The 15,634-nt window shown below is 41.2% G+C and overlaps 1 protein-coding gene across 2 annotated transcripts in view; it reads left to right on the top strand.

Annotated features, from left to right (window-relative positions):
• Positions 1-15,634, top strand: part of prr5a (proline rich 5a (renal)) — a 53,649-nt gene that overhangs the window by 31,744 nt on the left and 6,271 nt on the right. For both annotated transcript variants that reach the window (XM_060928193.1, XM_060928194.1), the window contains exons 5-9: positions 2,141-2,189; positions 2,326-2,383; positions 2,467-2,558; positions 13,340-13,480; positions 13,571-13,709. In XM_060928193.1, coding sequence (XP_060784176.1) covers positions 2,141-2,189; positions 2,326-2,383; positions 2,467-2,558; positions 13,340-13,480; positions 13,571-13,709 — 479 coding nt within the window. The remainder of the gene's footprint in view (positions 1-2,140; positions 2,190-2,325; positions 2,384-2,466; positions 2,559-13,339; positions 13,481-13,570; positions 13,710-15,634) is intronic.

Below are 15,634 nucleotides of genomic sequence, written 5' to 3'. Positions count from 1 at the left end.
CAAACTTCAAAAGCAGTATGCAAATGTGATAACGGCGCGGCGCAGACTTGTGACTTATCTACACGGAGTCACATAAAATACTTTTTTGTTTTGAAATCGATAAAATAAATCACAATTCCACTTTACCTTTGAATAGTTTTAGACCAAACTTCGTAGCATCTTTAGTGCTTTTAGGAACAGCATTTTCTTTCATCATTTGTAATTCTTCCTCACTTACAGTGTCAAAGCAATTGGCCGCCATTTTGCCGAGTTGCTCAAGGTGATTATCGAGAAATAGTATGACTTTCTCGACCAATCAGCACGCACGATTTTCTGTAATCACCTCCGTATTTATACTAAATAAAATTAATCAACACCATCAGATTTGAGTATTCAACGCCCTTGTGCTATATTGTATCTATTACAGATAAATTATATGTAATAATCTTTATTTATGTGCAGTTTTTGAGTCCACTATCTGAATTTTACATAATAATAAGGAATATAAAGAATTCATAAATAATAAATGACATGACATTGCAGGCATTTAGCAGAAGCTCTTATACAGAGCGATTTACACTACCGTTCAAAAGTTTGGGGTCACTTTGAAATTTCCTTATTTTTGAAAGAAAAGCACTGTTCTTTTCAGTGAAGATCACTTTAAACTAATCAGAAATCCACTCTATACATTGCTAATGTGGTAAATGACTATTCTAGCTGCAAATGTCTGGTTTTTGGTGCAATATCTCCATAGGTGTATAGAGGCCCATTTCCAGCAACTCTCACTCCAGTGTTCTAATGGTACAATGTGTTTGCTCATTGCCTCAGAAGGCTAATGGATGATTAGAAAACCCTTGTACAATCATGTTAGCACAGCTGAAAACATTTTAGCTCTTTAGAGAAGCTATAAAACTGACCTTCCTTTGAGCAGACTGAGGTGGGGTTTACATTAGACCGTATCAGCGGATCATCAGATTAACGTTTTTAAAACGATTAGTGTGCACACAGCAACGCCAATACACGATTCGCGTGCACATAGCAACGCCAATACACGGATACACTCGGCTCCGCAGGTATCCTGCGCTCCAAATCACTCCGCCCTGAACAGCGAGTGCCCTCTGGAGGGTGCGCACTCCGGCCCTGCGCAGCTCACAGAGCGCGCGAGTGAAGCGCACGAGCAGTGATTCGGGACTGAGCCACTGTGTGTGTGATCCCAGCGCATGTCGGGCACGCGCGTCACTTACCACTTGCAAGTGGAAGGATGGCAAGCCTAAAGACAATCATAACTACACAATGGGCAGTATTTGCATCAGTATTTGCAGTATTTTCATACTTTTATACTCTTTAATGAAAGGTGATACAAGGCGGAAGTCCACGCCGTTTTTCAGTAGTCGCGTCACATGACCAACGCCAGCGAATCAGGAAGGTGGATGTCACAGTGACGTTGTCCAATGACGACGCCAGCTAGAGCTCAGCACAGCGTATCCGCGTATTCTCAATGTTTACACGGCACCGGACCAGACACGATCTGGATTGAATACGTGGACCCTGGCGGATTCCCGTTTCCCGGCGTTTCCAGGCGTTTTAATGTAAACGGACAGTGCATCCGCGAAGAAAACGAGACAGATATGATCTAATGTAAACTTGGCCTGAGTTTCTGGAGCATCACATTTGTGGGGTCGATTAAATGCCCAAAATGGCCAGAAAAATGTCTTGACTATATTTTCTATTCATTTTACAACTTATGGTGGGAAATAAAAGTGTGACTTTTCATAGAAAACACAAAATTGTCTGGGTGACCCCAAACTTTTGAACGGTAGTGTATACAACAAGAGGGTACATGAGACAGTGCTCCTGGAGCAGAGAGGGTTAAGGGCCTTGTTCAAGGGCCCAAAGGGCTTGACCCCATGACCTTCAGATCAGTCACCCAGAGCAGTGTACTGAATAATATTATTGAATTAAATGATTAACGAACAAACTATAAATCTATACATATTACAAACGAGTACTAAAGGACTACTGTGTTTTTATCTGGATTTGGCATAATTCTGATACGGAGTTGTACTCATTTATATTGCAGACATGAACGATAATAATGTGTATATATTAATTAAACATGGTAGGAAGTTCATTAATGGGCTGATCTTGTGTTTTTATTCAGGCAGCTGCTGAAAACTGAACTGGGCTCTTTTTTTACGGAGTATCTGCAGGTAAGGCAGCCTGATGAACCATATGACCATGCGGACATGGTACACTGATTCATTAAACAGCTACCAAACGTCCCTCTTCCTGGTTTTTTTTGTTTGTTTGTTTGTTTTCCTTCTCTCACTTTCTCCCTTCTTTCAGAACCAGCTGCTGACCAAAGGCATGGTCATTCTGAGGGACAAAATAAGATTCTATGAAGGTAAAATAACAAACCATGTTGAGAAACAATGCTTTATGATGAAATCGCACAAAACAGTTTAATTAATCAGAATTCTTTCACAGGTCAGAAATTACTCGATTCCCTGGCTGAGACGTGGGACTTCTTCTTTTGTGATGTTCTCTCCATGCTACAAGCCATCTTTCACCCGGTCCAGGTAGCTGACTCCACTACTCCAACTACTGTCCTCATCCCATTTCCAAATATCTTCAGCTCTATTAATACTTTCTTGTCAGAAGATAAGATAACCCACCGACAGAACTAAGCTACAGCACAACCCACTGATTTTTAAACTTCATATAGTTGTGATCCTGAATACGAGTACATAACACACACAGGTGCTGCAAAGTTTCTTTAGAGCATGGCCATTGAAGGAACAAAAAAAGCAAACAAAAAACGTCGGGTTCCTAGAGCATCCTTAAAGCTCATAGGCAATGGTTTTAATTTTATGCAGATTTGAAACTTTATATGTTAAAAGACCCTCTGTAATTTTCTTCTGGTCCCAAGAAGTATTGTTAATAAGTAATAATTAAAATAATTAGCGCGTATCGTGGCGAATTTCTGTTCGGCTATTTTCGTGACCACTCGGCGCGTGACGTCATTTAAGCCAAACAAACCGCTTGAGTTGAGTCCACTTCCGTTTACTTACATTGCCGTTCGGCTTGAGTGCAGATGCGCATTTGGGAATTTCCAAAGAAAAAACATGCCTTATTGTTGTGCAGTGAACTGTAACAACGGGACCGGTTCAGGAAGAAGTTTTTACCTTTTTCCATGAGAGGAGAAGAAGCAGAGAAAGAGGGTTGGCTTTTTCCGGAAGAGGAGAAGAGGCGGAGTGAGAGGGTTGGCTTTTTCCGAAAAAGGAGAAGCAGCGGAGCGAGTGGGTTGGCTTTTTCCGGAAGAGGAGAAGAGGTGGAGCGAGTGGGTTGGCTTTTTCCGGAAGAGGAGAAGAGGCGGAGCGAGAGGGTTGGCTTTTTCCAAAAAAGGAGAAGCGGCGGAGCGAGTGGGTTGGCTTTTTCCGGAAGAGGAGAAGAGGCGGAGCGAGTGGGTTGGCTTTTTCCGGAAGAGGAGAAGAGGCGGCGCGAGAGGGTTGGCTTTTTCCAAAAAAGGAGAAGCGGCGGAGCGAGTGGGTTGGCTTTTTCTGGAAGAGGAGAAGAGGCGGAGCGAGAGGGTTGGCTTTTTCCGAAAAAGGAGAAGCGGCAGAGTGAGTGGATTGTGCGCGTGAAGCCAGAGGGTTGTTTTTTCCAGAAGAGGCGGAGAGAGTGGATTGTGCGCGTGAAATAAAATCAAGCAGTCAAAGAAGAAACGGAGCAGTAACGCTCAAGCAAAAAGGAGAAGATTGGCGGTAAACATTTTTACTTTTGCTTGCAATTGACAAGTCAAGAATCCTGAGGGATCCTGTACAATCATTATGGAAATGAGACAAAGGGATGTTTCCTCGCTTGGAGTAGGCTATAAATAGTATAATGCCGCGGATGGCAGGCTAATGTGGCCTACTGGCGCACCGTCAAGTAATCGTTACCTATATCCACTAGGGAGGGCGGTTTAATTATTCTTCATAAGGGCTCTTCTTTAGTATTACGATGAAAGTAGGAATTTATCATAACTACCAGGATAAATCGTTTGGGCGCGAGTCATGTTGAGGTCATTTTTTAAAATTATACATAATGATGCACCACCACCTTTGAAACAGTTTATTTCTTTGTGCTCAGAGGTATCAACACGTACCACTAGATCAGTGTTGAGGGGGGAATGTAGTGTCCCACTACGAAAGACTACATTTGGTAAATCATATTTTTCTTCTGTAGCCACAAATCAGTGGAATAACTTCCCAACAGAATTAATATCCTGTACAAATTTTAAGTCTTTTTCACATTTGACAAAGAAATGGATATTATCAACTCAATTATGTACACATGGATAGAAAAGGATAGTTAGGGCATTTTATTGAATGGGGGTGGGGGTATTGGGGTGTGTGTGTGGGAGGGGGGGTATGCAGATCTTGTACTTTTTAGTGTGTTTGTGGGTGTGTGGGGATTGTGAGGGATGGGAGAGTCCTGTGTGTAGGGGGGGGGGATTTTCTTATTTTTATTTTATATTTTATTATGCTTGTGTATGACCATTAGGTGTGGGAGGGTATAACCTACTGAAATGTGAAGTTTTGGTGGTTTGGAGAGCATGTCTTGTGTGCTCTCTCTCTCTCTCTCTCTCTCTCGAGGTTGGAGTGGTAAAACTTACTCTATGTAAAGGGGGGTAGTGGGATGGGATAATGCATATTTGCACTGGCTTGCACATTCCTTTGCACATTTCGCTTAACTTATGGTGTGTGCGCGCGCGCGTGTGTGATTGTGAAAAATGATGCTGCTATGTATGCTTTATGAGGCTATCCACTTCTATTCTACTGCTCTAAATCACTACAAATTGCTCTAATGACAGATTTGGTGACATACTTCCTGTACATTTTATTTATCTTTTTTATTACATCCACCTGCCAAGGGACTACAGGCGGAAACTAGCATGTACTGCTATAACCTGGTACAGACATCTGTCCTTACCACAAGGATAATGTTTAATTTGTACACTGTCCCTTTTAAAAATAAAATAAACTCTAAACTCTTTTTTTTTTTTTTTTTTTTAAGATTTTTTTTGGAATTTTTTCACCTTGGATAGGACAGTGTAGAGACAGGAAATGAGCGGGAGGGAGAGACGGGGAGGGATCGGGAAATGACCTCGGGCCGGAATCGAACTGCTCCCAGTCTGTTTGGCTTAAATGACGTCATGACGACGGTCCCCTGGCAGTGAAAGTGCGCATAAGTGAGATGTAAACAAACCTTTGGGAACTGGGCAAAACAGTATATTTTAACCGTTTTTCTTCAATTTTAGGGTGCAAATTAAACACTAGGAAAATTGAATTCACTTTTTGGGTCGTTCTTCTAGACAATAAAGTTGATATTCTACGTTTCACATCGGACCATTGCCTATGACCTTTTAAAGCACCTTACGATTCATGATTCTTTTAAGCATTTTGTGTTGTTGCTACAATAAACTCAACAATCATTTTCCATCACAAAGATCTTTCAACGTAACAGCCACGTTTACAGTGGGAAGTCTTTTTACTTCTCTGTAGTACCAACAATGGAAATCAAAAATCAACCAAGGATGTGTTAGAAAACTAAAAATATTATTCTTCCATGGTGTCACTCAAAAACAAACAAGACAGAGTCCTCTATATCCCCCGCCCTATATACCAAGTTTCAAGATATTATTTGTCACATTTTTCAAGTTTTGCTGCAGGAAACCAACCCTACCTCTTTACACCGACCTCAGCAGCCCATGGCATAAACCCACCGGACCTTTGGTCCAGGTGAGGTAAAAATTAAAATTTCTCACATTTCTTAGTATCAAAAGGCACATACTAGTATGCATTACTTAATCAACACCATATACCAACTTTCAAGACCATACCACTCGTAGTTTTCAAGTTCTGTTCCAGAAACAAAACCTACCCCTCAGACTAACCTGAGAGACTAAGTCTGAAATCGTTTCCATGGAAACGTGAAAAATAAAAATTTGTCAGATTTCTTAGTATGAAAAGGAACATCTACATCCCCTTGTTAAAAGAGAACTGAGGTCATTTTTAAACTTGCTTTATTTCTTAATTAACGTGTTATTCAATTACGTTTTCTGTTTTAGTCACCTTATATCGTGACTCGTATTGGCAACTAATTGCAGTTAAATATTATACTTCTCGGCCTGTTCGGTTTTTAGCCACGGTGAATGTAGTTCATTTGGTCCACAGCAGGCGTCGCTTATCCGCGCGATCTTCACGAGACTTGTGCGAGACTTTGAAACGTGAAGTGTCAGCCAGGTGTCCTCGGCACCTTGTCACATTTCTTCCACCAAATGAACTGTTTTCCAAACAAAATATTGCACAAAAACGAGTTTAAATGACGATTACTGCCTACTTTTTTCAAACGTTCCTGATTGCTATCAAAACAAACAAAACTTCCGGCTTGATTACATCAGCATTCGAAGGAGGGCGCGCGCGTCTTTTGACAACGTTGGCAGATGTTGTTCACTTTGATTTCCGCTGTACGTTTTACTTCCGTCCTACGATGTCTCGCACAGGTCTCAACGAATCTCGTTTACGCCCATTGCTTTGACATATGGACTGATATATTACATAGCGTATTTCAAACACTCAGAACTTGCTATAGCAGTGACAAAATAGCGATCAAAAATGCATTCCTATATTTAATAAAATGAGAGAAATAGAATTTTGATTAGAAAAAATTTGTCTTCAGTTTTCCTTTAACATGTATACCAAGTTTCAAATCCATATCATGAATAGTTTTGGATATATGCTCCGGAAACGAACATTGCTCTTAGAAACTAAGTCAAAATCTATTTTTTATGTAAACATTTGAAAAATACTACTTCTTTTTTTTCTTTTTCCAAAAATTCAAAATGGTAAAAGGCACCAGTTCACATGTTGCTTGATATGTATACAAAGTTTTATGAAGATATCTTCAGTAGTTTTAAAGATATGGGCCAGAAATGAAAACATGGCCGGACGGACAGATAGACAGCCGGACGGAACCGGTTTCTATATCCCCCGCCCAACTTCGCTTGAGCGGGGGATAAAAAAAAAAAATCTGGCATTTTTATTTCTAAGAGTGGATTATAAGTCTCTTATGTATATAGCTGACAGTAAAGCACTATGTGTTATTGAGTTATTAGGCTAATAAGAGTTATGTTTAGCCCGAGTTCCTAAGCAAGAGAATGAGAAACCAAGTCGTGCCTGGAGAGTTTGCTATAAAAGTTCTTTTCTTTTCGTAAATAGAATAACCACAGAGTTGTTAACAAGGTAGTATTTACATTTACAGGCAACGAAGATGCCTGAATTTGAATCTTTGCATCAGGGTCCATTCAGAACAGTGTGTATTGAGCTCTGTATTATAAAGTCTGATAATATGTATGTATGTATGTACAACCCCGATTCCAAAAAAGTTGGGACAAAGTACAAATTGTAAATAAAAACGGAATGCAATGATGTGGAAGTTTCAAAATTCCATATTTTATTCAGAATAGAACATAGATGACATATCAAATGTTTAAACTGAGAAAATGTATCATTTAAAGAGAAAAATTAGGTGATTTTAAATTTCATGACAACAACACATCTCAAAAAAGTTGGGACAAGGCCATGTTTACCACTGTGAGACATCTCCTTTTCTCTTTACAACAGTCTGTAAACGTCTGGGGACTGAGGAGACAAGTTGCTCAAGTTTAGGGATAGGAATGTTAACCCATTCTTGTCTAATGTAGGATTCTAGTTGCTCAACTGTCTTAGGTCTTTTTTGTCGTATCTTTCGTTTTATGATGCGCCAAATGTTTTCTATGGGTGAAAGATCTGGACTGCAGGCTGGCCAGTTCAGTACCCGGACCCTTCTTCTACACAGCCATGATGCTGTAATTGATGCAGTGTGTGGTTTGGCATTGTCATGATGGAAAATGCAAGGTCTTCCCTGAAAGAGACGTCGTCTGGATGGGAGCATATGTTGCTCTAGAACCTGGATATACCTTTTAGCATTGATGGTGTCTTTCCAGATGTGTAAGCTGCCCATGCCACACACACTAATGCAATCCCATACCATCAGAGATGCAGGCTTCTGAACTGAGCGCTGATAACAACTTGGGTCGTCCTTCTCCTTTTTAGTCCGAATGACACGGCGTCCCTGATTTCCATAAAGAACTTCAAATTTTGATTCGTCTGACCACAGAACAGTTTTCCATTTTGCCACAGTCCATTTTAAATGAGCCTTGGCCCAGAGAAGACGTCTGCGCTTCTGGATCATGTTTAGATACGGCTTCTTCTTTGAACTATAGAGTTTTAGCTGGCAACGGCGGATGGCACGGTGAATTGTGTTCACAGATAATGTTCTCTGGAAATATTCCTGAGCCCATTTTGTGATTTCCAATACAGAAGCATGCCTGTATGTGACACAGTGCCGTCTAAGGGCCCGAAGATCACGGGCACCCAGTATGGTTTTCCGGCCTTGACCCTTACGCACAGAGATTCTTCCAGATTCTCTGAATCTTTTGATGATATTATGCACTGTAGATGATGATATGTTCAAACTCTTTGCAATTTTACACTGTCGAACTCCTTTCTGACATTGCTCCACTATTTGTCAGCGCAGAATTAGGGGGATTGGTGATCCTCTTCCCATCTTTACTTCCAAGAGCCGCTGCCACTCCAAGATGCTCTTTTTATAGAGGGCTACTGCATGACGTCACCGTGCCGCGAGATTTTGTTAGGCGCCATATTGGAAGACCAAGTACATGCACTCACAATATAAAACAAAGTACGAGCGAGAGTAAAGTGACACGATGGCTGATAATTCTGGTTATGTGAGTACATTACCAGCTGCAGAAAGGGCACGGTATGTGGAGAAACTGGCTGTGATTGATGGGTTTGACCCATATGATAAGACTCGGGGCAAGGGAGAATGGAAACATAAGGAGGACCTGACACCAATTCTGCCATCTGTTTGCTACCCAGACATTGTAAACTATTTGTTGTTTACACCCAGTGCCTACACTGCTGATGACTTGAAGGCCTACAAAGGGCTACAGGCTTACAATTATGTTGTTAGTGGCTTGGTTTGTGATATTACAGCTGTTATTAAGAATAACCTACACATAGTTATGGCCAAGGTAATCTTGTTGATTATTTATCTTTTAATAATATATCTTTTCAGTTGAAAAATTAATACTTTTTGTTACTATTAAGGTATCCGTAATTTAGGTTAATTTATCCAAATTATACATATGTATTTATGATATATGTCTACACAACAACTATGCTTTATTTATATAATAGGAGGGAGAGCAAGCCCCAAACCATCCTAAATTATTATTATTATTATTATTATTATTATTAAATTGTAGAAGTCCGGGAGGCTTGCTCCTCATACAGTTATCAACTTGGGGCCAATTTAGCATGTTTTAAATCTGAATTTCTTGCGTTTGCTTACCTCAAAGTGTCCACAGATCATGCGCAAACTTATCCATTATATCCACAGTTTTTTGCCAAGTGTCACACAGGTTTCTTTCAAGTCTACTGTTGGGCCAATAAATCATAAATAAATAAAACAGCTCAGATTTGTTTGTTTAAGTCGTTTGCCACTCCACTTTATTCTCGTGGGTTCACATACCGCTGCCGTTATTTCCCCCTAATCACGAGTTTGTTGGTCTTCCAAAATGGCGCAGGGTCTGTTTACTTCCTGTTTCGGGTGACGTCAGTGAAATCCCTCTATACCCAGTCATGTTAATGACCTATTGCCAATTGACCTAATGAGTTGTAGTTTGGTCCTCCAGCTGTTCCTTTTTTGTACCTTTAACTTTTCCAGCCTCTTATTGCCCCTGTCCCAACTTTTTTGAGATGTGTTGCTGTCATGAAATTTCAAATGAGCCAATATTTGGCATGAAATTTCAAAATGTCTCACTTTCGACATTTGATATGTTGTCTATGTTCTATTGTGAATACAATATCAGTTTTTGAGATTTGTAAATTATTGCATTCCATTTTTATTTACAATTTGTTCTTTGTCCCAACTTTTTTGGAATTGAAGTTGTCTGTCTGTATGTGTGTGCGTGTGTGTGTTATTTTACCAGCTGGGAGGTCCGTATCATGAAATACCGTGACCGAGGTCTTGAAAGTACTGAGCGAGGCCCTCTGTGCTGAGGTCAGTATTCACAGCTGAGGTCACGGCATTTCACCATATGGACCGACCTTAAGCTGGTAAATAATATATTTATTTTTTTCTTTACCAAATTCTAACAGAAAACGAGAGCGCCCGAAAAGGAAAACCGAGCCGAGCCGCCATTTTGAATCCTCATTCACAGCTGTAATGCAAATGGCTTCCTCCTCGGTATACAAGTGCACTTCCATGGCAGGGAAAAAAAAACAACTACATTTTGCCGCCTATGTAGTCCCCTATTTATACAAAATTGAGTCATTCAGGATTCTGCCATGTTTTTGCGTGGCGTTAGCAACAGTTAAAGGTTTTTAGCTTTCTCCTGAAATGTTTTCTTTTACTTCTTCTTCCTCAGGGTAGTAAAACTCGCTTTTGCTGTGAACACTGTCGTTATCGCTATCCATGATGTAAAATTAATGCTATTCTCCTGAGAAATGCTGATTAAAAATTTATAAGATTTTTGATAATCTTATAAATAAATCTTATTTAAAAAAAAGATAAATGTTGACAAAAAAATTCGACTATGTATGTTGTTGTGAACGAGCGAGTCGCCAGGGGTCCGTAACTGGGGTCCGTATCGTAGGATACAGACCTGCTCACCAGCCAATCGGAGCGCAGGATTTGATGGAAACCAGACCGCGAAAAAAATAAGGTCTCTTATTTATTACCAGAATACTGTTCCGTTACATTACAGGCATTTAGCAGATGCTCTTATCCAGAGTGACGTACAAGAAGACCCTGACACACCCACAGCAGGAAGCAGCCCAGGGATCAGTGTGGGGTTAGGTGCCTTGGTCAAGGGCACATTAGCCATTCCGACTAGTCTAGAGAATCGTTTTAGAAAAAACATTTTATTTAGGAAAAATCCATCCATCCACTATCCATAACCGCTTATCCTGTGCAGGCAAGCTGGAGCCTATCCCAGCTGACTATGGGTGAGAGGCAGGGTACACCCTGGACAAGTCGCCAGATCATCACAGGGCTGACGCACAGAGAAAGACAACCATTCACACTCACATTGATGCCTATGGTCAATTTAGAGCCGCTAATTAGCCTAACCTGCATGTCGTGGACTGTGGGGGAAACCGAAGCACCCCCACACAGACACAGGTAGAACATCCAAACTCCACACAGAAAGGCCCCCATCGGCCGCTGGGCTCGAACCCAGGACCTTCTTGCTGTGATGCGACAGTGCTAACCGCTACACCGCCGTGCCACCTTATTTAGAAAAATGATTAATCACTTTTTAGATGAGTTTTCTTTTTCTGTCCCTCCTTCCATTTTACTTGGCCGAAATGAAGAAGCCGTGGCTGCAAGCTACTCAAAGCTAACAAACGTGATTGGTTTTCCCAGTTAGCAGAATACTATATACACAATACTTAAATAAGATTGTCTGTCTATCTGTCTGTCTGTCTGGTGTTGAGTGGTATATCAGATATATCCCATTCAGCTAGCATGATATTGAACGAGTCAAAGACGCATATCTCTTGTAAATGATATCTAATGAAGTTTTAGTAACCTTTTGGGTGTTCAACGTGTCTTTCTCTTTACTAGCGAACAAAGAAATGCTTCTGTGCATGCGCAGCAGAAAAGTTTCTCCTTGGATATTTGCATCAGCCCAGATATCATGTCGTCTTGACAACCATGCAATATCGTAAACCATATTCAACACTCTCCATTGGGTAGAGTGACGTAATACATGTAGGATAAGCGATATGCTAACAATATGATATGCATGCTATCAAACCAGATGATGCTATTGAACCCGCTAGAAGGGAATAGAATACATGTTTTTATTCCATCGAAAAAGTGTCCTGTATGTATAATAATTTTCATAACAGCTCTAAATGATATCATATTTAATCACTTGCTGATTTAAAATACATATTTCATACATTAGATCATTAATCATGTATGAAGGTCTTGGAGATGATTGTATTATCTCAGGAGAAGATGTATACAGCTCTAGGGAGTGGCTGATGGGGGCCTTTCTGTGCGGAGTTTGCATGTTCTCCCCGTGTCTGTGTGGGTTTCCTCCGGGTGCTCCGGTTTCCCCCACAGTCCAAAGACATGCAGTAAAGTTAAGTGGCTACTCTAAATTGTCCATAGGTATGAATGGTTGTTTCCCAAGCCCAGAAATAGGAGGGTTGCAGCAGGAAGGGCATCTAATGTACAGTAAAACTATGCTCCAATTAAAGGGGAACTGAAGGTAAATTTTTTTATCATTAAAATTCTATTTATCTCATTATATTAAATATAGGAATGCATTTTTGATCGCTATTTTGTCGCTGCTATAGTAAGTTCTGAGTGTTTGAAATATGCTATGTAATAGATCAGTCCATATGTCAAAGCAATGGCCGTAAACGAGATTTGTTGAGACCTGTGCGAGACATCATAGGACGGAAGTAAAACGTACAGCGGAAATCAAAGTGACCGACATCTGCCAACGTTGTCAAAAGACGTGCGCGCCCTCTTTCGAATGCTGATGTAATCAAGCCGGAAGTTTTGTTTGTTTTGATAGCAATCAGGAAAGTTTGAAAAAAGTAGGCAGTAATCATCATTTAAACTCGTTTTTGTGCGATATTTCGTTTGGAAAACAGTTCATTTGGTGGAAGAAATGTGACAAGGTGCCGAGGACACCTGGCTGACACTTCATGTTTCGAAGTCTCGCACAAGTCTCGTGAAGATTGCGCGGATAAGTGACGCCTGCTGTGGACCAAATGAACTACATTCACCGTGGCTAAAAACCGAACAGGCCGATAAGTATAATATTTAATTGCAGTTAGTTGCCAATACGAGTCACGATATAAGGTTACTAAAACCGAAAACATAATTGAATAACACGTTAATTAAGAAATAAAGCAAGTTTAAAAATGATTTCAGTTCTCCGTTAAAATGATGTGGATCAATAGGGTCCACATGGCAGCGACCCCACACACATTAGTGGGACAAGCTGCAAGAAGTGAATGAGTGAGTGAGTGAGTGCGTGTAAAGGAGTGTTTTTGTCTATAGCTCTCCAGTGTAATCAAGAAGAACGAAAGAAAATTAATAAAACTGCAAAGCACAGCCTGTAGAACACACGTTTATGTCTGTGATTGGAGTCAGGGTCAGGGGAAACCAGACCAATGTACAGCAGGGTCCCACATTGCTGTTATTGATGATGTATTTTATGATTTAGGGGAAGGAGCCGTCAGTGCGGCAGTTGGCTCTGCTGCTCTTCAGGAACACAATCACTCTGAATATGAAGCTGGATGAAGCGCTTTCCAGACCACGAGCCCGTGTCCCTCCGTCCATTGTCCAGATGCTTCTGGTCCTCCAGGTACAGAACACACACAAAATCCCAGGCTTGTGTGTGTGTTTTGTTTTTTTTCCACACTTGTTAATTGAGTTTGTGGTGAATAATGTTCAGGGTGTTCATGAGTCGCAAGGTGTGACGGAGGAGTACCTGAAGCTGGAGTCGCTTATTCAGAAGGTGGTGTCACCTTACCTGGGGACACACGGGCTCTGCGCACACGACTGTGACACCACACACTGCTCATGCATTATGGGTAAGAGAGATGATTTAGGATAAATTAGTCATGTGCTGGTGTTAAATCGGCGCAAGTTCTTAACTTTTTAACGGTTTATTTTTCCCACCTGCTCCATTTCGCACTTTCGTGACCAAAATGAAAAAGAAACCTTAGGTTTCAGATTCCGTTCAGCTACTTCACAACTTTCAGCAAGATGTTCATTACATTTCTTTACTTACAATTAAAACAATGAGTTACACAGTAGAGCCCTGCACTCCCGCGGGAGTCCTGCGGGACCCGACGCAAAGCAGTGCGGCGCGGGACACATTTTGAAAGCTCATTGCGGGCGCAGGCGGGAGGGGGAGTGCCCAATGCGGGCGAGGGCAGGAGAGGTGATAAGCTGCAGTCCCACTAACTAAAAACGTGTTTAAAATAAAATTTATAAATTATTAATTTATGTCTATCGTATATAATTTGTGCTGGATATTTTATTTGGCATTAATAAAAACATTTTAAGATGCCTAAATTTGCGGATGTGGTCTAATCTCGCGTACGTTTCCGATTCCTTTCCGCTCTTCCGTGTTTGAGATCTCCGATCATGGCAGAAGAGCAGAGCTCCTCTAGTGAAGCTCACAGTGCTTCAGAAGTAAGTGCTGCTTTAAAGACTACGTTCACACTGCAGGCTGAAGTGACTCAAATCCGATCTTTTCGCCCATATGTGACCTGTATCCGATCTTTTATTGACAATATGAACGACACAGATCCGATTTTTTCAAATCCGACCCAGGCCGTTTGGATATGTGGTGCTAATTCCGATTCCTATCCGCTCTTTTCATATGCGACTTCAGTCTGAACCGCCAGGTCGCATTCATCCGACTTACACGTCATCAACAAGCCACAAACGTCACTATTCTGCGCTGAAGTAGGCGGCGGGTCTCTCAAAAAAAGTTACAACAACATGGCGCATAATCACGGGCGCAGATAGAGGGTGGGACGAGTCATATTTAAATTCACCTCGTTCGGTCCCCCCCACTTATAGGGAGGAAAAAACGTCTATGCTGTCTTTCTTTGCATAAGGCAAACCTCACGGAAAAATCAAAAGACTAATTACCATTCGGTTTATTGAGGTGCACGGCAGTGTATACATAGTTGCAACAACTCACATAAAACAAAACAAAGACTGATATTCGGTTGGTTGAGCTGCGCAGACTGCACAGGTTGCGAGCTCGAGCTTGGTTGCTATGGTTACTAACAACAAGTTTGACAGGCATATCGGGGTTGGGGTTGGTTTGCTGGCAGCTTTGTCCCCCCCCCAGTTTTTTGTCCCCCCCAGTTCAAAAAACATATCTGCGCCCCTGCGCATGACATCAATGCGAGGGACGCTTCGGGCTGTGAAGGTTCTGAATCTTCTCAATGGAAGGACGCAGAGGTTAGGGAGCTGATTTCCATTTGGGGGGATGCAGCTATTCAAGCTAGATTGGATGGGTCATACCGCAACCGGGCGGTTTTACTTCCGTAAACACTGGCCATGCTCACTGCGTGTGACGTCGGCGTATCCTGCAGTGCGCATGCGGAACACTTTTAGGTCGCTTTTCGTTCATACTGAGGATCACATACAAGTCGCATATATTTGTTAATGTGAACGACCTCACAAAAAAATCGGATTTCACAAAAAAATCGGAATTGAGCATTAAGCCTTGCAGTGTGAACGTAGCGAAAAAGAGCTACATTTACCGTTAAAAAGTCAAGGGTATTAGTCCTAAGTATTTAAAAAGTATTAAAAGTATTAAAAAGTATTAACTAGTATTAAAAAGGACTGTGTATCGCACAGATTGTTCAATTTAAAGCTAGAAATAGACAGTGTATAATCTGAGGAGCTGGTTGTGGTTGCGCAGCACTTCATATGAGAGGAGAATGAAATCGCAGTTGGAATCATAACGCCACAGACTCGGAAGTGGGAGTGC

This window comes from Neoarius graeffei, chromosome 8 (assembly GCF_027579695.1).
Source record: "Neoarius graeffei isolate fNeoGra1 chromosome 8, fNeoGra1.pri, whole genome shotgun sequence".
Taxonomy (NCBI): Eukaryota; Metazoa; Chordata; class Actinopteri; order Siluriformes; family Ariidae; genus Neoarius; species Neoarius graeffei.
The sequence above is the reverse complement of the archived record's forward strand: the minus strand, read 5'-3'. Positions and strand labels throughout refer to the sequence as shown.